Raw genomic sequence first — 22,949 nt, 5'->3', positions numbered from 1 at the left:
ATCTGTGATAACCACATTTATTTATTCATCTGAATAATATCCACTGTTATCCAGGAACGTTTATTATTATTATTATAGTCATCTTAAAGATGGAAATCCTGGTTTTAATCACTAATAAAATGGATCAGTGAAAATGGGATTTTAAAAACCATGGAAATTAGTTAAAAGTTGCAAATTAGAGTGGATAAAAACAGACAGAAAATGTGGTAAAAAGAGTTATTTTAAAAGTAGGAACAATTAGTTCAAACTGCTAAATAATGGGCATATGGTGAAAAGAGGTTAAAAGTGACAATAATGTATCAACATATGTGACATTAGGTGTAAAAGTGGAAGGAAGTGTTTAGAAGTGCTGAACATGTCTGGAAAGTAGAGAAAATGTGCAGAAAAATCATTGAAATGTGATGTAGAAGTGTCAGAAATGGAGAACTGTCACAAAAATATGGTTAAGATTTAAAAAGAACAAAAATACGGTAAAAAAAAGTGATGAAAATAGGTTAAAATATGACAAGTTTGGTGTAGTTACAGAAAAATTGTAAAAATAAGCAAAAATGGGCTCAAATTGTTAAAAATATCTATTCTTAGTTTCTTAAAGGCATCTGGCGACCCCCTCCCAGTATTTCACGACCTTAGATGTTTTTTGTGAAATCGTCGACTGCACACTCGCACAAGATGCTTATGTTAACGATGTACGATATTATCAGTACGTTATCGGTATCTGCATTAAAATTAATCAACATCGGCCGATCCACAGATATAACTAATGGATAAAATAACCCATAGACATCATATATACATATATATATATATATATATATATATATATATGTATATGCACCGCCACCTAGTGTGTGTGTTGCAGACTGCAGGAGTGTTTGATTTTACCCATTTGATTTGTTTCCACAGAATGTTTTAAACTTTTTTTTTTTTTACCACTTAAATACAAAGATGAAGTAGATAAGCACTGTTACTGTTAATAGGCTGCAAGTATATTTGGTTAAAAAACAATTGTTCTTATTTTGCACAAGGAATGATTAGTGATGTCACGTCATTTTGGCCTCATGTCTACATTTGCCAGAATAAGAGTCTGCAGGATAATTCTCTACATGTATTGGAGGAAAAAATCAGCATTTTATCAGCCAAAAATCCAATATCGTACACCCCTAATTCAGATGATTTCAATCTAAATCGTCCCCGAAATTTGACTTGCTCGACACGCCTCCTCCTGTTTTAAAGGAAAAATCCAGTGGAAATGTGTGATAAATGTGACCCAGAACATGGAAGTGAATGTTTAGTTCGTGTCGTAGAGATATTTCTACTCAAAACTGATTATTTTGGGCAGAGCCGTACCGCTAGGATACACAGCTAGCTACACATGCTACATGTAGCCTAGCTTCTTTTGGCGATGGCAGGGAGTTCAGGAATTCAGGAAAATGATCTACGGTAAAAAATGACAGCAGGAAGATTAATTTAGTTCTAAACTCCGTGATACGGGGGCTTATAAATTTTTCCTGGGATACAACAAATACGATAAATATCTTTTTTTTTTTTTTACAAAAATCCTGCAATTTCTTGCAAATTTTTCAATACAATTTTAAGAAAATTGTTTGAAAATTGTTTGAAAATTGAAGGAATTTGGAAGATGATGGCATTACTGATATTGGTTACTTTACATGTAGGATAGTTAATGTGACGTTTATATATAAATTAAACATTAAAATAAAATAATGTTAAAACTACGCCTTTTTTTCCTCCTCAAAAATCTGTATTTTTTGCTCTAAACATGCTAAAGCTAAGCTAGCTACGGCAGCAGGTTTTTCCCATTGGGAAAGGGTAACACTTGACGGCCAATATGGCGGCACGGCGTTAAACTAGAGGTTTTGTCGCCTCATTTTGACCCTTTAGGAGCCGATACAGTAACAGAACCTTCACGTGTGACAGGAAGCGTTTGTGTTGAATACTCATCAGTCGGTGAGAGAAAAGATCAGTTTGAAGAAGCAGGATTTCTCCATCAGCTAAAGTGCAGGTTTGTGGTGAGGCTGATCACACAGATTGTCACTGAGGTTCTCCACCTGACGCCGTCCCAGCAGGACTCACGGGGTTCAGGAAATGTTCCTCTGCTGCTCAGCGTCAGGACGGAGGAGGACGACGGAGGCTCTTACACTTCATCTCATCCAGGTTCTTCCAGTATTTATAGTTCTCTGAGAGGTGCTCCATCAAACCAGGGAGGTTAGCGAAGGCTGAGAGGAGAGCGCAAAAACATAAGATTAGCACTGTCCAACTATAATTCATATATTATATATATAATATTTCTGACCCCTGTGTTTACAAACCAACAAAAACACACAGGATAACTCCAAAAACAACCAAAACGACAAAAAACAACAACAAAATGACATAAAATGACTCCAAAAACCAACAAAATAATAGAAACGATAACAAAATACAAACAAAAATACACTAAATCACACTAAACCACAAAATTACAGAAAATGACTACAAACGACAGAAATAAATACAGAAACAGAAATACACAAAACTACAACTACATTAAACAAAGGAAATACCAATAAAAACTCACAGGTTTATTCCAAAAACAACCAAAACTACAAAATTACATAAAATGACTAAAAAGAACACACAAAAAGATAGCAACTAAAATGTCTAAAAATCTCACAAAATGTCTAAAAATCTCACAAAATGACAACAAAAATTCATAAAAAGGCTCCAAAAGCACACAAAATAAAATAAATTACAAAAAGTGACATGAAAAATACACAAACTGACTCCAAAAACAACCAACATGAGAAAAAAACTCAACAAAATGACTAAAACACAATGATTGAAACTGTCACAAAATACCAACAAAATGACAAAAAAAAAAAAAAAAAAAAAAAAAAAATTCATAAAATGGCTCCAAATGCACACAAAATGAAAATACACAAAAAGCAACACATTTTTGTGTCCCTCAGTGTAACAAAAGTTGACCATCTCTGTAAAGGAAGTTTGTCTGTTATCACTCAGCTCAGCTTGTGTTGTTATCCCACAGTGTGTGTAGTTATAATGGCTCATGTTGTGTAGACTGCACAGTGTTTACTCCCTCATGAGAGAAGCTGCAGTGGTTGAAAGGTCACGCTGTCTCTCTCTAATGTGCATGTGTGCGCGTGTCATGTGTGTGTGTCTGTGTGTCTGTGTGTGATCCATTTCCGACCTGCACAGCACAGCTTCCCTGGAGCTGACATTGACCCCCCCCTTGCCACGCCCCCCTTTGGTGACCCCTCATTGACCCCTCGGTGACCGGGCTGAGTAAAGCAGCTGTCTGAGTGTCTGACTGTGACCTTTGACCCTGTGCCTGTTTTTCCCACTGTCCTCCTGTCCTCTCTGTCTCTGGATGTTTCCGTGACATCACAGTCGTGTTGACCGTAAACAAACTTTCTCTTTGCTAAACCGAACCCTGACTTCCTCTGATGAACTTCACATCTGTGTTCAGGCTCAAACATACTAGAGCGGACATCGTCACATCGTCACGTCCCATGAGTACAAGGACTACAGAGTAGTGCTAAGGATTGTGGGGAGTGGAGGATTTTACTGGAAACTACCATGTGGCAGGGCGCTCCAGTATGAAAGCTCTGAGGAGTGTGGGTAGTCCGTCAGGAGTCTGTCCGAGTACGTCTGAGCCTTTAGGGATGGGTACCAAATTCTGTACTTTTTTAGGTACCGACCAAATCCCTTCAGTACAACTTGGTACCAATTCACGTGAATTAAAATGGTCCCATGTTTGGGTACCTAAACGCATCCTTGTGACTGTGAGGGAGTGGAAGAGTAGGTGATTTCCCGTGTAGTAACTGAACACAACATTGCAAGCACAAGAGTGTAATGACGGCAGTAACGAATGAAATCAGATGCAGACCGAGCACCTGCTGCACCAGATTATTTAACATTTATTACAACATTAAAGTACCAAAAATTGGTACCGTTGAGTAGTGATCCCGATTCACTGTAACGAGTATCGGTTCAAATGTGAAAGGTACCCATCCCTAGTGCTCACCGTCCCAGGCGTTGAACATGTCGGTAATGAAGTAGTCTATGAAGGAGATCTGAGACTTGGGAACGCTGCAGGTGTTCCTATCAAACACCGGCATCACCACGGGCAGCCCTAGTCTCTTCTCCTCATCAGTCTGTGGACAAACAAAATGCACAAAAAGGCGAACAATTCATCATGGAAACCCAAGAATAGAGCATACGTAGTGCTGAGAAAGACTCGCTGCCCTCTGACCTGTGCAAAGTACTCCTCTGAGATGCGTCCGGCCCACTCGATGCACAGCTCCAGAGGTCTGCAGGGGTTTGCAACATCTGCACACTTGATCAGCATCCTTTTTACCAGCAGCCGGTCCTCTGGGGAGTTCCTGATGTTAGCCTGACCGTCGCAGTCGCTGCTAATGCTCTGAGGGAAACAACCATAAACCAGTGCACTCGTCCGTTACTATCTGCTTAGTACATCAACTAAAAAACAGTTGATCAAAGAGTTACTCACAGTGGTGCTGCTCTCCTCTATGGCCACCATGGGTTTGTTGATGCTGTTGATGAACTTGTTGACGTGCTCAAAGTGTCGGGTCATCTCTGTGGCCAGGACCATGTCGATGATGGCCTGACGCAGAGTGCGGAACTGGTTTCTGTGAGGAATCAAACATTCAGTGGCAAAGCTTTTTAAAGGTTTCCAGTGCAGAGAATATTCCACAGAGAATCAGTGGTTGTTTAAGCTCTAATCCTAAACGAACAGCCAGCGCTGTAGAGTGCTCACAAACTTATTCCTTCTCCGTTTGTTCTTTACCAACATTCAACAATGGAGCGGCAACAAGTTGTCCTGCTTTTAGTTGTTCTATAGCCCTGGTTTGCACAGTTGCCAGTTCTTCCTGATCACCCACAATGCCATGCGGTAGACGTCATCTCAGATACTTCCTGTTTTTAGTCCACGACGAGCTTGCTTGTGTTCACAGTGAACTTTATCACTCGAGACTTCGAATCAATCACTCTAGAATTCTCCTATGTGATTCTTTCTAAACTTTGTGTTCACACCGACCAAACAAGGAGGACTATCAGAGCAAACAAATCCAAGAGCTTTTTAAATGCTCTAGGATGCATCAGTGTGAATGTACCCTGAGTTCCTGTTTGATATGCCACGGCAATTTTGAAATTGAAATACCGCGGCCTTTACAATACCGTTGCAGACCTCGCATCATAAAGTGTGCGACTAGTCCCATCCAGGAGGATCGCTGTTCTATTCTCGGACCTCCTTCTGGTTCTGAATGCGGTCTCTCAGTGAAAGTCCTAAGCTGTTGTTCTTCACCCTTGATTGATGGCCACGTTCTCATCTTACGGTCCCCTCACTTGATCTATTAGAAACATACTTTTCCATGTTGATTTCCTGACATCCTAACAAGTCAGATGAACTTGTACCCCATTTACCTCAAGGCTACGTTCTGAGCCCATGTTCTGCCAAATTATCATCCCGTATGCTGATGAGACCGTGGTGTTGGGACTGAAAGGGAGGGCCGCTAACAGACACTGACCTGTCAATGTTCTTGAAGATGTTGCTTTTAGTGTCGCGTGCCGTGAGCTGGAAGGCGAGAGCAGCGTGGTGGCTCTCTAGCACGGCCGTGTCGTTGTAGAGGATGGCTAGTTCGCTCCCGGCGTTGCACAGGAAGGAGTTGGTCCGGCCCGGGTGGTCCATGTCATGGATTGTTGCTGCTATCAATGCAGCTACCTCATCGAGCTGGTCCAGAGTGTTCTGCAGGGAAAAGAAGATGTTGTTTACTCTACGTAACCTTCACTGCAACCACAAACTCAAGACTGTTTCCCTCGCACCTTGACTCTGTCTTTACGTAGGAAGTGAGCAGTGGCGTGGAGGACATCTGCGGCATGCGTGGAGTTGTGGTAGGAGTTGGACGAGTGGTAGCTGCCTTCAATGAGCTGCAGCCAGGAGCGCAGCGTGGCCTCCGAGCAGCTCAGGAAGTCACAAACCCTGAAGCTGGTGAAGATCTTCAGTCCGAGGTACGTCAGCGGTCTGCAGAGAAAGATTTTTGTTTCTTTTACGTGATTTTGTTCATTTAATCCAGGGGTGTCAAGCTCATTTTAGTTCAGGGGCCAAATACAGAGCAGTTTCATCTACAGTGGGAACTGATTTTATGCTGGAAAACCAGTAATATCAACATTATTGTGCTCCAGTTTGCACTTGTATGTATAAATAAAATACAAAATATGTAAGAAACCGACAATATCCAAGCAATAAGTGACAGATATCCGTCCTAACAGAATCTATACTTTAAATTTCCTAGATTTTGTGACCAATTTCTATTAAATTAGGGGACATATTATGTAATAATGTGAGGAAAAATTAAAGGATTTTTAAAAAATTTTGAGGTTTTTTTCAACTGTTTAACATTAGAAATGACTGCAATCAAACTGTGAGCCCCTGCAAATATTGTTGAGTTCCATTTATAAAATGATTCATGTTTTCTCTGTCATGTTTACTGTCTCCTGTGGGCCAAATTGGATGCTTCAAGAAGTTAATTTGATGAACTGGTCATAATGTTTGCTAAATTTTGGCTTTTTAATTCAAATTCTTCAAAGTATTTTCAACTTTTTTTCTACCTTTCTACTTCTCTTTACTTTTTAAAAATTCAATCAACTTCTTGCTTTCCGATCGACATTGTTTTAAATTTCTCCTCCATTCTGCCATCCAGCGCTCCGCTTCGCTCTGCGTTTTTTCTCGTGCTCTGGTTTCTCCGTTGTCGTACCTTTTGTGCGTAGCCGCCTCCAGGTCCAGGACATTAAACTCCCAGCATTCCTCGTCGTTCAGCATCTCAGCGATCGATGGAGGAACATCGTTCAGCGTAACCGGGATGGCCAGCTGACTTTGGCTCATATCTAACCACAACACAGACACAGTGAGCTGTTAATGAATAACCACACACAGTAAACAGTATCTCTAATCTGTGGAAAGATGGCTAAGCTACAAGCTAAAGGAGACACCGTGTTCACATCCAAAGTTAATTCAACTAGCAACTAGATTTTAACCAGGGACATCTAACAGAGACACTACACAGTATGTATTAGAAACCACACAACCTGTTTACAGTGAATCACCAGCTTTAAGGGAAGCTAACTACTAGCATGTTAGCATGCGGCCTCTCAGTCCAATTTTGCGTGGCCCCCAAAGTAATTGCACACAATGAAAATGAAATTAAAAAATATACAAAACGACAACAAAAATGCACAAAATAACAGAAAAAATATATAGTAGCCTACTACAAAATGCACAAAGTAACTCCAAAAACTCACAAAATGACAACAAAAAAAAAAAACAAAACCACACAAACTAAAAGAAAAACATACATATAAACAACAAATTTACATAAAATAACAGAAAATTATACAAAACATTGAAAATGCACAAAATGACTGCAGGGACACACAAAATGACAACAGAAATACACAAAAAAACAGAAAACATAAGCAGCGGTCTACTTCAAAATGCACAAAATAACTCCAAAAACACACAAAAATTGTGACATGCACGAGTCCAAAACGACAAAATAACAGTCAATTATCCAGTATACAAAACATTAAAAATGCACAAAATGAAAACATACAAAATCATAACAAAAATATTCATAAATGAAAACAACAACAACAAAAAACATACAAAGCCTTGTGTTGTTTCCTGTGTTAATGCTATGACTGGTCTTTATTCTAATGTTGACTCTCAGTTTTTGTTGAATTGAACAGTTTTGTTTAAACGTCACTTTTCACAGTAACACATTAGTTTTTGATTAAAGTAAATCACAGTATTTGGAGGTTGAAGTAACATCAGTAACAGTAACTAGCACAACACTGAGTTAATAACTTAGTGTGTCTGTTAAACTGAGGAAAACATCCATTAATTAACCTATAGTAAACCAACGTTGTCTAACGTGTGCATTAGGATAAAAGGATAAAAGACTCAACATCTGAAGTTCAGCTGTAAACATGACCAACAATGACAAAGTTTCTACTAAAATCCTTTCCTTCCACTTTAAAGTTGAATCTTCATAATGAATTTACTAAATAAACTCAGATAAAACTCCATTATCCTGCTTTCATCACAGCCTAATATTTATTCCTGGGACTGGATGGAGACGACAGGCTGAGGCTCCTCACGAGAAAAATGTTCCACGTTCCACTGGTTCTGGAGGACGTTCTTCATTTTAAAATAAAGTTTATTTTGACACTCACTGCAGTTTGGTTTCAGCAGTCATTAGTAAAGCTTAAAGAAATGTTTCACTTACTTTTACAGGAAACATATTCATTCTCGGAAAGCCTCCGCAACCCGTCCTGGAGGAGAAGGAAACACATGATTGGTTCAAACGTTTACAGCCATCATGTTCCCAAACAGGGGTACGCGTACCCCTGGGGGTACAGAAGCACATTGCAGGGAGTACTTGGGAAAATATTTAACAATACATTTAAAAATAATTGGGAAATGTTCCTTTTTTGGCTATTTTTTTTGGACAAACTCACCACAAACAATCGATACTATTGCTCAATAAAATACTATATTTCCTTTAATTTATTGAAATTGTAGAAGCCATTTTATCACACGTGATGACAATGACAATAGGAGACAATATTTAGCTACATTTTACAAAGAAGGCCGTATTTGACTGTATTGAAGTAATCACATAAAAGTGCGTTGTATTTCAAAATAATAAATTACACTTTAAATTACAATTATTGTTTTGAAGTTGTAAATTAAATCTTAGGAAACCAACGTTCTAGACACAGTTAGTGGTTTAGGAGAGCCCACTGTTCCACTAATAAAAAAGCATAATAAATTATATAGAAGGTACTTATGTGTACATGGGACAAAAAAGATTGGGAACCATTGTGTTAGATAACATTCACAGTTAAATAAATTCTCCACTGTTGTTACAAATGTGGAACTAAAACCTTTGAAATGTATGTCGAACAAAACATTATTTTGCACCATATTAATTTCTATTAACTTTTAATAATTTAATAACTTTACTGTTAAAGACACACAAACCCTGAGGATAGAAGTCCTTTTGGGTGGGAGTCCTTCAACGCACTGTTTAACGGAGAGTAAAGATCCCTTAGGAGAGCTCTTCTTCTCTGCTTCATTGTCTAGTACCAAACCCCCTGCGGTCATAGGTTATTTATTGGGTCTGTTTTTATTCTCTTTCTGTAAACAAAAGAGGTTTGCGTCGAGATCTTTAACTTTTCCTGATTATTTAGTTCAACCAAAAGCAGCACAAGTTGGCATTTTGACTGAAAAAGCTGCTAAATTATTTAAAAAGCTACTAATCAGAATCAGCTTTATTTGTCATTGCACATGTTACAAAGCAACAACATTTCATGTCAGTTTCATTCTGTCCAAAGAAACATGAAAACACAATCACATATAACATGGGAGGACAAGAACGGGAGAACTGAGAGTCGCCACAAGGGCGGCGCTCAGTATTTAGGTGAAAAGTGGGAGAACAACAGGAGGAGAGGTGAGGGCAAAAGGCAGGCTTTAAACTGAGTTCCCTATTGGGGAGGACAGTAGAAAACTAGGAAAAGAACCTCCTCGGTGTACGTGCACCAAAAGCAAAACAGTCACACAAAAACTCAAGAACATAGCACGTGGGTGGGGGGGTGTTGTGGGTGAGTCCCGGTCCCTCAGCAGTGATCCAATAAGCTTTTTCACACTCTGGAAGTGCACATGCACGACCTGCGGAGGTCATAGGTCAAGTGGTATAAAAATGTCAAAACGACGCTGTTTGTGTTTTTTGTACGATAGTAGTGCAACACGCAGACTACAGTCGCTCACTTATACCAGCTTTCAACCAACATGTTTCAATGAATATTTGTGCTTTTATTAGGCCGAGCTACCGGACTCAAAACGCCACTCACTGAAATTTGGTAGCTATAATCTATGGATGTGTACGCATCGATGCTCGGAGCCCGATTTTTGATTTGTTTTTAATAGACGAAAAGTCGCAAAAAATAATGTGCCTGGCACAATCTATGGTTAGCTGAATGTGTGGATAAAATTGATGAATATAAATGATATATTATATTGTTTAATATTATAAATAGACATTAATGGTAGTGGTACTGTGAGATGGTAAAAATACACAGAGAACAACAGAATATACTGTAGCGCCATTTTCTGATCACTGGAATCTGATCATTATTTTGGCCTTTTATCATGTTTAGTACTCTAGAAAACTTTATGGAGCATAAGCAGTGTAGCCAGGACCCGTACATTTGCCAAAACAACCTCCATTTACTTATTTTGACAAATACAATTGATTCATTATATACTCTGTACACGTCATAAGATTTGTTAATTTGTCGTTTATTTAAATAAGGTATTTTCTGATTCTGATTAAGTGAAACAGCACTGATCAGCCCATTCATGTTTACAAAATTTGACGATAACCTGGGTCACATCAGGCAAAATCAGAATTTTCAGCTAGTGTGCAGCATTAGCTTTAGCAGCATTAGCTTTAGCAGCTAACTTGGGACGCTGGGCTTGTAATCGGAGGGTTGCCGGTTCAAGCCTCACCTGGGCCATTACTGTGGGATGTTGAGCAAGTCCCTCAACCCCGAACTGCTCCCCAGGCGCCGCAAAATGGCTGCCCACTGCTCCTCAGGGATGGGTTAAATGCAGAGGACAAATGCCATTAATGTAATAACATTACATGGCCAATTAAAGGCGAAAGCCCCGATTTAATCTTTAATTCAATCTTTAATCTTTAATCTTTTAACTTGGTCTTTCTGCCTTGAAGACTGATGCCACGTTTGTGCAAAAAAATATTTTAAGGAATCAACGCTACAACGATAAAAATAATCAAAATCTCTGTCAGACTCACTTCCTACACTGTCGGCCATGGTGAGTTCATATCTCTTGACCTTTGACCTAATGCGGAAGAACTGAGCCAGAGCGAGTGTGTGAAAAGGCTTATAAGGTGGTCTTAACTAGCAAACTGAACATTCAACTTCTCCAGGTTATATTCAATTTTGCGTAAACAATTCAAAAGCAGTCTCCTGCTTGCTTTTGAGATCATTCATTACATGAGTCTGAGTTTTGAGAGCTCTGCTCCATCTTTCAGAAATGAGCCTTCCCAAAACAGCTGCCAACATAATAAAGACTTTTGCAATAGGTCAGAAAGCTGCTAGCTCCAATCAGCAGCATGCCTGTTACCCTAATTCCAATCATGCAGATGTCTTCCATGTCTCCCAAGGAAAGAATCGACAGACACAACTTGCCACTTGTTCCAAGGGTTGAGCGCATATCCAGCGGCAAACGTAACGCACGGACAGGCGGGCACACCACTGCCCGATCTTTTTGTCGAAAAAATTTGGTCGATTGCATTGAGAGACCAACTGATCAACTCCATAATTCTGGTTTTGGATGAGATGCAAAGAGAGGCTCCTATTAGATTCATGAGACCAGACAAAAGAAAGCAGCAGCGAGGACAGATACGGGTCTGAGAGAGGGAACAGAGAATGAGTCTGCCTTCACTGAGTAGTAGAGAGAATGAACAAAAAAGCTACTAACTTATGTAAAAAGCTACTAAATGATGTAAAAAGCTACTAAATAATCTAAAAAGCTACTAAATGATGTATAAATCAGGCTGAATGTTTCACTCCAATAGATAACAATGGAATGTTTACAGGCAGTGGGGCCCTGTGACATCATCAATCACATGATTTCAAGATGGAGAAACACAGGCTCTAATACATAATAATGTGTTTTGTTAGGCATAGATCTATAATAAGGACATTTAGTAGATTTAAGGACATTTGTTATCTGTTATTCTTCATTTTTCACATGTATGAAGAGCAATTTCTGCAGATGTGTTTTAATTTGAACTTTACTGACATTTTATTGACAGTTTATATCAGAAAAAGTATTATGCATTAAATAAAGTATTATTATTTTTAGTATTATTTTGAACTCATTTTTTTAGTCCTTCCTTTTTCTCTTGCAGTATATTTGATTAGTATTTTTATGCAGTACTTGAGACTTATACTTTCAGAAGTTTGATCAGTTTCAGAAATCATCATCTGGAGGAGGAGCAGAGCTGAGAATGAGGTCGTGTGAGTTGAAGCTGCAGGATTTGAGCATTTGGTTTGACCCGTGGGAATATTTTGTGTTTAGTAAGAATGCGCAATATTTCATCCTTTATGATTTATCGTCAAAAACATTCTCACCGGTAACAATATGTCATCCCACGATACAAATGATCAATTCCCATGTCTGAAATTAGCCAAGAATGTCTCCAAAAATCCCCTGTTTGTTGTCAACAAATTATTATTCTCTGGAGCGGAACACTGTTTACGGAAGTTCTACCGCAGAACCTCCTCGGTGTGCACTGCCACCGCCCCCCTCACTGTGTGTGAGTGCTCGTCTCAGCTACCTGAAGCTACCGAGCTACGATACATCATGAACCACTACTTGGTTAAAACCAGATAAACATCCAACAAAGGGAACCAATCCAAGTTCCTCCGTCAGATCCACCCAAAGTTCCACAAACACGGGGACAGAGATGAACCTGTAGCAAAATATCAGCTCATGAACTTTTTGAGTCAGCAGTTATTGTAGCCTTTTTTAATTTTTTACTTTTAATTTATTTGTGTTTGTAAGGAACCGGTTTACACTAAGTTGTGAATTTTTTTTATTTATGTTTTTATTTATAGTGATTTTTATTGTTATCGGGATAATACCAGAAATTATTGGGATAATTTTTTTAGTTAATATCGCCCACCCAACGAGTCCAACGTTTGGCTCCATGTTTTAATGGTGATTTAACGTCTTATTTTAGGTATTTGTGCCTCTTACATTCATCAGCCCCCCCACCAGGTCGTTGGTGTGGGGGTCGTCTTCTTTCGAGGCGAGCTGAGGGGAGTAGAGCTCAGTGGTCCTCAGGATCTCCAACACACGATCCAGAGCCTCAGCCACCGTCACTGGACTGTTCTCCTGTGCTGCGTTGATGATGTTTATCACCTGGGAAAAAAAAGAAGAAGAATAAAATGATTATTTTACACATGCCATGCACCATTCCCAAAATACTACTTTGTATTGGACGAAAATATATCTGAAGTTTAACAAAATAAAATTGTGTGAGCACTTAGTTTCAGAGCACCAGAGCTACTTTTGCTACAATTAAAGAAAGAAGAAAAAAAAGAAGTATTAACTTTACAAAAACACAAAGTAACTCCAAAAACACACAAAATAACAAAAATACTAATACATTTTTTCCAAAATCTAAATATGACAACAAAAATGCACAAATTCACTCACAAAAACCACACAAGACGACCAAAAAAAACACCAAAATGAAACAGAAAAACATTAACTCACTAAGTGCCATTGACGAGATAACTCGTCATTTTAAATCCAAACACTCAGTGCCATTGACGAGATAACTCGTCATTTGCATTTTTTCATGGGGATTACTAGAAAACACCCCGGCAAAGGTCCCTCATCAATATCTAAGCTGTGGGGTGTTGTAGTGACCAACTGTGTCCTGAAGATGGCAGCAGTACACCTTTAGATGAGAGATTAGCCACTGATGCTAGCCAGCAAAGCAGGAAGAAGCAGGAAAAAGGGAGATTATGGCTCTACAGAGTGATATTGTGACGTATATCCAGCAGTTCACAGCTCCACATACTAACACAGAACATGTGAGGACCTGAGTGGATTATTGATAATGTTGTGATCGTGAGATAAAACCATCAACTAACCGGGCTAAACGGGTCATCCCTGCGTGTCGGGAGGAGGAGGGGGGGTGTGGAGGTGGGTACAAAATACCTCCAGCCTGTGAGCCAGATAGCAAAATAATAGGTGACATGTAGGAGGTAGCAGCGCACCTTTGGATGAGAGATCATCCATGCTCCGCAGAGCTAAGAGGGAGAGGAGGAAAGGCGTTTACGAGACAGAAAATGGCGCTATGTACAGAGTTGACGTTCCCAGCAGCGCACACTTGACCAGAGCATGTGTGGAACTCATGGATAATGTGGCGATGGTGAGATAAAACCATAAAAAAATGGGGTAAGCAGTGACACTCTGCATGTCCGGGAGGAAGAGGAAGTTGCGTGTGTTCAGACTGATGGGAGAGAAAGTTGGAGGAACCCCAAAATACAGCAAGAAATCCATTCAACTCTGACCCAGAGAGATAAATAATAATCATTTTGACATCAAAAGCCTGGTTTCAGTGTTTTTTTTTTTTGTTTTATATAAGGAAACAATGTTCAGATGTTAGAGTTGTCACTAAAGCAAAAAAATAGCTTTAAAGTCACTGACAGTGACTTTTTTCTCAGCTTTTTGCTCTGAAACTGAAGATTTATGTAAAACTTGCTCTATTCAACGGCTGATTACAAAAGAACGAAACAAGCCAGAAACATTTTTTTGATGAAAGTAGATGCTTCAATCTTTCAGAATCTGGTGTTGGATGATTTCAGGTTGTCATAGTAGAAAATATTCTGTGGGTCTTTAAAATCAGTCAAAATGCTCAAAAACGGCTGGCACTGAATGAGTTAAGAAGGTACAGAAAACTACACAAAACCTGACAAAATTACTGACAAATACAGAAAAATGACTCAACTACTAAAAACCCCAAATAACACAGAAAACACACAAAAAGACTCCAAAAATGACACAAATACTGAAAAATATACACAGAAAATTGAGAAACATCACTCCAAAAACCCAAACGGACAGCAAAAACAAAGAAAAATAATCAAAAGGACAATAAAAACATACAAAATGACTGAAGAATGTATAGGACAACAAAAATACAGAAAAATGATTCCAAAATTTCAAAAAATGCACAAAACTGCACCAACAACAGAGAAAATGACTGAGAATACACACACAAAAAAAACATGTGTTAATGCTCTGATTGGTTGTTATCCTAATGCTGAAATGAATTTTTATCATGTGACACATGTTTGTGGACCTCACTGTGATAACTGCTTCAGAACATTCTCACTAATGATTAGATGCAGGTCTGTTGTGGTTTTCCTTTAATCCCAGTTACGCTCACTGTAATCAGCTGTGCTTTGATCACTGTTTGAGTGTCTGGAGGAATAAACCACAAAGGAACGTGTGTGACGCTCCCAGTTGTGATTAGACCAACCTTAGTGATGGGAGCTTCAATGGTCATGGAGTGAATCCTGGCCACAGACGAGTAGCGACGGTTCTGTAAACTTTGAGCTGAAAAACAGGACGTAACCACACGTTTGTTATGGTTTCATCAACAAAAATTGAAGCTATGATGAGTGGGAGGAGCTAAGGAACTGTCGGTGATGCTCTCTGATTGGTCCAAACAGAAGGAAACAGTCTCACCATCGCTGCCTCTAGAGCTCAGTGATCGGGCGTCCATGGAGTCTTTCCTTCGATCTCTGTGGAGCAGGGCGTGGCACTCTGTGGATAAAAACATCATCAGAATGTGATATTAGTTTGATTTTAAACTGTTTATGACACCATATTTTTTCATGTTGATGCTAAATGCAAAAACAAGCCAAAGGTTCAGCTTCAACACTTTATTTCTCCTAATTTATCCAATTGTTTCATTTTCATTCCATTCCATAAGAAAATCATCATATTCCTACTGAACTTTTAATACAAAACATGTAACGTGTTTGTACAATTTAACAATTTTGTAACACTATACCGAAATCCACTTTGCGTTTTATTTATTTATTTGATGTCATTTTGTGTATTTTTGCTGTTTTGTGGGTCTTTGGTGTCGTTTTGTTTATTTTTCTGGAATTTTGCACCTTTCCGTAGTCGTCCTGTGTGTTTTGCAATTCATTTTGTGCATTTGTGTTTATATTGTGTTTTTGAAAGCATTTATAAGATTGTATGTGTATTTTTGCTGTTTTATGTTTTTTTGGTGTTGATATGTGTATTTTTCTGTCATTTTGTGTATTTTTGTATTCGTCTTGTGTGTTTTGTAAGTAAGTTTGTATTTTTATTGTGTTTTTGGAGGCGTTTTGAATATCTTTCTATCATTTTGTATACGTTTGTTATCATAATGTGTGTTTTTGGAGTAATTTGTGTAATTTTGCTGTTTTGTGTGTTTGCAAGTCATTTTGTGATTTTTTTCTTGTAGTTTTGCACATTTTTCTATCATTTGTGTATTTTTGTCATCACATTATGTGTTTTTTGCATCTATAAATGGATCCTCCACTGTTTTTACAAATCTGACCTAAAATCTTCTAAATGTCCTTATTAGTAGATCTATGTCTAATAAAACACATTATTATGCATCATATTCATTGTATTGCCTTTTTAAAAAATAGGACTACTTTACAGTTTAGAGCCTGTGTTCTTCCATCTTGAAATCACATGATTGATGATGTCACACCGCCCCTCTGCCTGTAAACTTCCCATTGTTTTCTATTGGAGTGAAACATTCAGCCTGATTTATAGATCATTTAGTAGCTTTTTAGATCATTTAGTAATAATTTAGTAGATTTTTACATCATTTAATAAAAATTTAGTAGCTTTTTAGATAATTTAGTAATCATTTAGTAAATTTTTACATCATTTAGTAAAAATTTAGCAGCTTTTTAGATCATTTAGTTGCTTTTTAGATCATTTAGCAGCTTTTTCAGTCAAAATGACAACTTGTGCTACTTTTTGTTGCTCTTAAAAAAACCCAGGAAATGTTAAAGATGTCGATGTAAACCTCTGTTGTTTACAGAAAGAGAATACAAAATCTGTGATCGCAGGGGGCAACAGTTCCAAATCTGAGTTTTGGTAGTATACAATGAAGCAGAGAAGAACAGCTCTCCTAAGGAACCTTTACTCTCCCTTAAACAGTGCGCTGACTCACTCTGGTGGCTGAAGTTAGAGAGGTAAATGACAGACTGTTGAAGACACACAAACCCTGAGGATAGAAAGACTCCGTGATTTACTCCCTTTTTATTTTTGCGTTAAACTGTCATGGAAACAAAAGCTAGCTCGATAATCACGACTTCATTTCATACATTTTTCACCGTCGTTTCCCAGAGGAGGACAACAACGTTATGACTAAAACATTTTATTGTGAAAGTATTTTCATTGTTTTAAATCATTTCTTTGGAGTCACGTGGACTTTAAAGTTATCAGAAGTGATCAGCTGGTGTGTATTATCTAGTCAGTGGTTAAAGAGCGGTGGTGTTACCAGAGTGAGGATGTTCTCCACTGTATCTCTCCTCCTTGTTGGATTTGTGGAGCTGAAGGACAGAGAGACGGATTAAATCACACGCACGCACGCACGCACACGCACACACACACACACACACGCGCACACACACACACGCACACACACACACACACACACACACACACACACACGATGTGAGCGGACCAAAGAGAACATACAGTTAAACGTTGTGAACACACTGTTGGTGGTATTTCTACTTTCTTCTGTTTCCCAGCAGCAGGTGACCCTGTGTGGAACATCCTGTTATGCTATCCAGGTTTATGCTAATGCAGAGGTGTGGAGCCTGTAATCTGATTACAGAGGATTGTCCTCAGTGCGTACACGCGTACTGACCTGACTGACACATGAAACCTTTCACTCTGGAGATGTTCTTTAGGTGCGAGAAGCTGCTTTAGGAATGATTTAATCAGAACACCAAGGTCTGGGACTTGATTTTCAGCTTTTAGAGATGGAGACTTGTTTTTTCACCATGACTTTTTTTTATTAAACGTTTTATCTAAATAGTTTCCTGTTTTTAATCTCGTATCAATCGACTTTATTCTTATCATACAATGTTTTTTATTTAATCTAATTCTATCTAATATTTTGATTTTATTTTATGTAATTGTATTTCATTTTATTCAACTCAAAATTTCATTTTCTTTTAAAAATTTTGCATTATTTTATTTTCATTTTTTTTAATTTTCTTTCTCATAGAATTTAAAAATAAATACATTAATCTTCTTGAAGCAAAAGTGTTAAAGGGAAACATATGTACAAATAGGTGTGTACACACTTATGTATTTGTATGTTTGGACAAAGTGAATGCATAATGGGTTACATGAAATACATAGATATATATCAATGAATTATGTCTCCTTTTATAGTGTAAATACTTGTATATTATGAGATGATTAATGTATAAAAATAAAGTTTAGTAGTAGTTATTACATGTTGATGATTCATTAAGTGTATACTTCCTCCTTTTCCAACATGTACAAGCGTTACGTGTAGGATTTTGTAATTATTTATTCTCTCTTTGCTTTATTTGATTTTTAATCAATAACAATTTGTATTATTATTTTCTCATCGTGTTTATGTTTGAAACAAGTTCTGATCAACTACGGCCGGGGCCGCGGAACGTCTCTGCGCTGAATATCACGTACCACGTTCCCCAGAATTCAGTCAAATGACTCGGTTCCACTGAGTAAAAAAAGGTCTCAGAGAGGCTCTAGACATATGCTCATAGAATATTCATGTCAAATTACAGCCCGATTCAACGAGCATTAACGGAAAAGTAGTCATTTGAAAAATGGGGCCCCCTGGTACCCCTGTGATGCGTACGGAGTAATGGGCCCCATTCATATCTTGGTATGTGTCAATGATTTGGTTTCATCAACCGTCGTAATATTTGACTCGCAAATAAATGAGAAATCGACTTTCAGTTTTTTCAAATCAAAAATAGGGCTTAAGCGTTGATGCGTACACATCCATAGATTATAGCTAACAAATTTCAGCCCGATTTGTTCACGAATAACAGAGGAGAAGAACAAAGTGAGGGTGTTTGTTGCCTGGTAACCCTAACCATAAAAATGAAATAAATAAACCAATAAAAACCCAGATTGGTTCCTCACTACACAGCTCAGGCTATGACGGATGATTCCCATGATGTGTAAAATAAGATGAGGATTCCCAGTCCTGAGCAGAGAGAAATAAACGCTGAGTCACCTGGTATAAACATGATGAAAGCGAGCTCAGAGCTAACGCTAACGCTAAAGCTAAAGCTGCTCCTCTATAAATAGCTGCTGTCTGTGTGGATCCTGATGCTTAGCCGTAGCTTAGCGTAGGATGACGTTACGGATGAGCCACAAACGTGCTTTATGGTGACTGTGCTGAACAGCGTTAGCATTGAAGCTAAAAACAGAAGACAACAGGAAGTCACAGTTTCACACTTTTCTTTTCATCGTCTTTAGTAAATAAATAATGCATTCACGTGTGGTCAGGTTCTTACCATGATAAAACACATCTTAAAGAGGGTGACCACATTTCAAAACTCAAAACCAGGACAGCAATTTAACCAAAGATTTTCAAAATAAACTATTTTATTTGTAATGAAAAAAAAAAAAATCACATTAATTACATTTATTTTTTCTTCTTATTGGATGAAATGTGTTGTCGTCAGTGATCGTCAGTCAAAAAAAGCAACTTAAATAAATGTTAAATAAAATGTTTTTGTTTTTGTCATGTTGAAGGAGAAAACATGAGAGGAAGTGAACGGGTAATATTGTCAATGCTATCGACCAATCAGCATCGAGTTGCAAACTTGTGGAAGACTTTTGAGCTTTTTAATTGGTTTATATTGCAAGCATTACCATGGCAACTGCTGTGATTGACAGCTCACAGTTTACAGAGATCACGCGTTTAAGCTAAATGCACTTTCAGGGTTTTTTCTGTCAGTGGCAACAGATCAAATTTATTCATCCATCCATTTAAACGGGACAAAATCAATGGTTTGGGGGAAATCACTCGGTGTCACGGTCTGATATTGATTATGAGCATGCTCACTACTGGAAAATTAATTTTTTGCCAGTTCCACTATGAGTTTAGCTACATCTGTCGTGCTGAGATTAAAAATTCAATTTCAAATATTAAATATTATATTTATTCTTCAATAAAACATGATTATAATATACTTAATTAAATAACAGTGAACATAATGTAACTTTACAATAACAAGCTGTTGTATTCATATAAATCTGATCATATTTATTGATGGTTGACTGATCCAGCACGGGTACATCTCAGTACGTATAGTCACGTACTGAGTGTGCATCATACTGAGATTGTATATGCGCATACATGCGCATTAACGAAAAATTAATTTTTGCTAAAAAATAATAATACATTTTTGTTTATTTTTGTTTTCAAAGTGAACGGGAACATATTTTATTTGTTTATTGGATTATGTTAGGGCTAGGGTCATAATCTCAGTACGGAGGTAAACTCAGTACGTGACACTGGGTAAATGGGGACGTCTAGTCACCCTAATATACAGATTATTTAGACCAGATTTGCACGACCTCGAGGTGCAATTCTCCAGAAATCCACCTATGGCCTTGTTTTTTCTCAAAGAAAGAAAGAAAATCAGAAAAAAAGAAAGAAAAAAGGGGGGAAAAAAGAAAGAACATTAAAAAAAAAAAAAAAAAAAGAGGAAACAAAGAAATAAATAGGAAAAAAAGACAGAAAACGGTACTGCTAATTGCTGCATTCCAAATAACTCAAAAATCTGCATTTCCAAACTTAAATATTGTGTTCCAGATGTGGAAGCATCTCCAAAACATGGCTGACTTAGATGTATTGGTATCATTATTCATAGTATTTCTAATAAAGACATTAATGTGTGGGATTTGTGTACATCTAATGGACTCCTATAAAGTCTCCTTTTAATGATAAGTTGGTTTCTAATCAGTGGGACAGGCGAGGGCGGTACAGGGAACGTCTCTGACGTCAGTAATTAGTCACAGCTGTGGCGAGGTGACTAATCATTATTTTTAAATTAATATGTTATGGTTATATTTATTCAGACATTTTTTTCAGGAAATGTACTTTGACTAGCAGATGCCTCTGAGGAAGACTAACAGTTTACAGTTGAAACATGTCAGGATATTAAAGTAAATTGGAGAGTTAGAGGCTTAAAGTGAAACAGTGCAGACATGCTGACTCACCAGATTGTTGTTGTCATAGTGAGGTCTCTTTATGGCTACGAAATGTCGAATCTTTCTGCAGAGAAACACCAACAGGAACCAGTGAACAGACAGATCTGATCACTGAGCAGGTATGGGCAACGAGTGCGTGGCCCTCACTTTAACTTTGAGCCAAAGTAAAAGCACAAAACAGACTCAAACAACACACAAGACAACTGAAAAAATACACAAAAAACCACAAACATACACAATCCATAAATGACTCCAAAAACCAAAATGGAGCGCAAAACACTCAAAATGACAAAATGACCAAAAAAATACACAAAAGCACAAAATAAACACACAAAATGACTCCAAAAATGACACAATGACGGAAAAATACAAAAATACTGAGAGATGATGCCAACAAAACAGAAAATGACTCCAAAAACAACAAAATGACAGGAAAATTCACAACAGGCAAATAAAAACATAAAATGACTGAAGAACACACAAAATAACAACAAAAACCTAAAGGAACAAAAAAAAACACACAGAACAACTCCAAGAACAGACACAACAACTGTAAAAATACACATTTAGAGCACAAACGTATAGAAAACTGACTCCAAAAACCCAAACGAACAGCAAAAACATAAAATTACTGAAAAATATTGAAAAATGACGCAGACAACACACAAAATGACAGGAAAATACACATAATGACAACAAAACAGAGAGAAAAGACTCAGAAAATGACAAAATTACTGAAAAATTAACACCGGGCAAATAAAAACATACACAATGACTGAAGAACACGCAAAAATACATAAAAATATATAAAAATGACTCAAAAAAGCCAAAACAACAGCAAAAAACAAATGAAAGAACTCCAACAACACAGAAAATGAATGAGTGAGTGATTGATTCTCACCCTCCCTGTCCAATGACAGGCGTGATCTTCACGTGTTGTTGGAGGTTTTCTCCAGATTTCTTCCTGGCGTAGTAGATACCCTGCCACTCCTGACACACACACACACACACACACACACACACACACACACACACACACGCACACACGCACGCACGCACGCACGCTCGCACGCGCGCGCACGCGCGCACACGCGCACACGCGCACACACGCACACACGCACACGCACACACGCACACACGCACACACGCACACGCGCACACACACACACACACACACACACACACACACACACACACAGGAATATTAGTGACTGACAGCAGACGTGCACGTGTCAGTGCACGTGTCTCACCTTTCCTTTCCTGATGCAGGTGTTGATGGCGTCCAGGAGGTCCGCTCTGTTCCTCTCACTCTTTGGAAGCTCAGTGAGTTCCTTTCCCACCAGCTCAGCTCTGTGGTATCCCATCATACGCTCAAAGGCTGGGTTCACGTACTGGGAATCACACAGTCATCATACATCTGTGTTATTGTAACTCTATATTCACAGATCTACGCTGTGAAGTAGAACCAGCTCTAACTGACATTGTTGTGTTTAATCTGTGGTATCTGGAACATTCTAAGGGTTTTATTTTGAAAAGCTGCGTCACCTGTATGATGTGGTCTTCACTGGTGATCTCCACAGCTTCCTGACACTGTTCCAGAGCAGTGAACACAGAGTTACAGGCCCTGAGGAGAAGATGAACTCAGTGAGTCTCAGGTTTATCACAACCTGATCATATCTGACCTGAGAGTCACATGACCAATATTTGGCTCAGCATTCAAAATATTGACCAATCAGAGCATGAACACAGGAAACAACAGAAGGACCTGTGTGTTATTTTGTATACATTTCTATCATTTTGTGTATTTTTATTGTCATAATATGTATTTTTGGAGTAATTTTGTGTATTTTTGCTGTTATCAGGGTTTTTGGTGTCGTTTTGTTTATTTTTCTGTCATTTTGTGGCTTTTCGTTGTCATCCTGTGTATTTGCTAGTCATTTTGTGTATTTGTGTTTATGGAGGCGTTTTGAATTTCATCATATCATTTTGT

At 38.1% G+C, this 22,949-nt stretch overlaps 1 protein-coding gene across 1 annotated transcript in view; it reads right to left on the bottom strand.

Moving 5' to 3' along the window:
- Positions 1 to 518: 518 nt before the first annotated feature.
- pde8b (phosphodiesterase 8B) overlaps positions 519 to 22,949 on the bottom strand; it is a 35,233-nt gene continuing 12,802 nt past the window's right edge. The window contains exons 7-22 of the mRNA XM_028463316.1: positions 22,505 to 22,583; positions 22,210 to 22,350; positions 21,861 to 21,949; positions 20,969 to 21,023; positions 17,223 to 17,274; positions 15,398 to 15,475; positions 15,189 to 15,265; positions 12,890 to 13,054; positions 8,325 to 8,370; positions 6,795 to 6,924; positions 5,863 to 6,061; positions 5,568 to 5,785; positions 4,532 to 4,670; positions 4,274 to 4,441; positions 4,046 to 4,175; positions 519 to 2,237 (exon numbers count right to left, since the gene is read on the bottom strand). Coding sequence (XP_028319117.1) covers positions 2,128 to 2,237; positions 4,046 to 4,175; positions 4,274 to 4,441; positions 4,532 to 4,670; positions 5,568 to 5,785; positions 5,863 to 6,061; positions 6,795 to 6,924; positions 8,325 to 8,370; positions 12,890 to 13,054; positions 15,189 to 15,265; positions 15,398 to 15,475; positions 17,223 to 17,274; positions 20,969 to 21,023; positions 21,861 to 21,949; positions 22,210 to 22,350; positions 22,505 to 22,583 — 1,876 coding nt within the window. The 3' untranslated portion in view covers positions 519 to 2,127. The remainder of the gene's footprint in view (positions 2,238 to 4,045; positions 4,176 to 4,273; positions 4,442 to 4,531; positions 4,671 to 5,567; positions 5,786 to 5,862; positions 6,062 to 6,794; positions 6,925 to 8,324; positions 8,371 to 12,889; positions 13,055 to 15,188; positions 15,266 to 15,397; positions 15,476 to 17,222; positions 17,275 to 20,968; positions 21,024 to 21,860; positions 21,950 to 22,209; positions 22,351 to 22,504; positions 22,584 to 22,949) is intronic.

The sequence above is a fragment of the Gouania willdenowi genome, chromosome 12 (assembly GCF_900634775.1).
Source record: "Gouania willdenowi chromosome 12, fGouWil2.1, whole genome shotgun sequence".
NCBI lineage: Eukaryota > Metazoa > Chordata > Actinopteri > Blenniiformes > Gobiesocidae > Gouania > Gouania willdenowi.
This window is presented reverse-complemented; position numbering and strand designations above follow the sequence as displayed.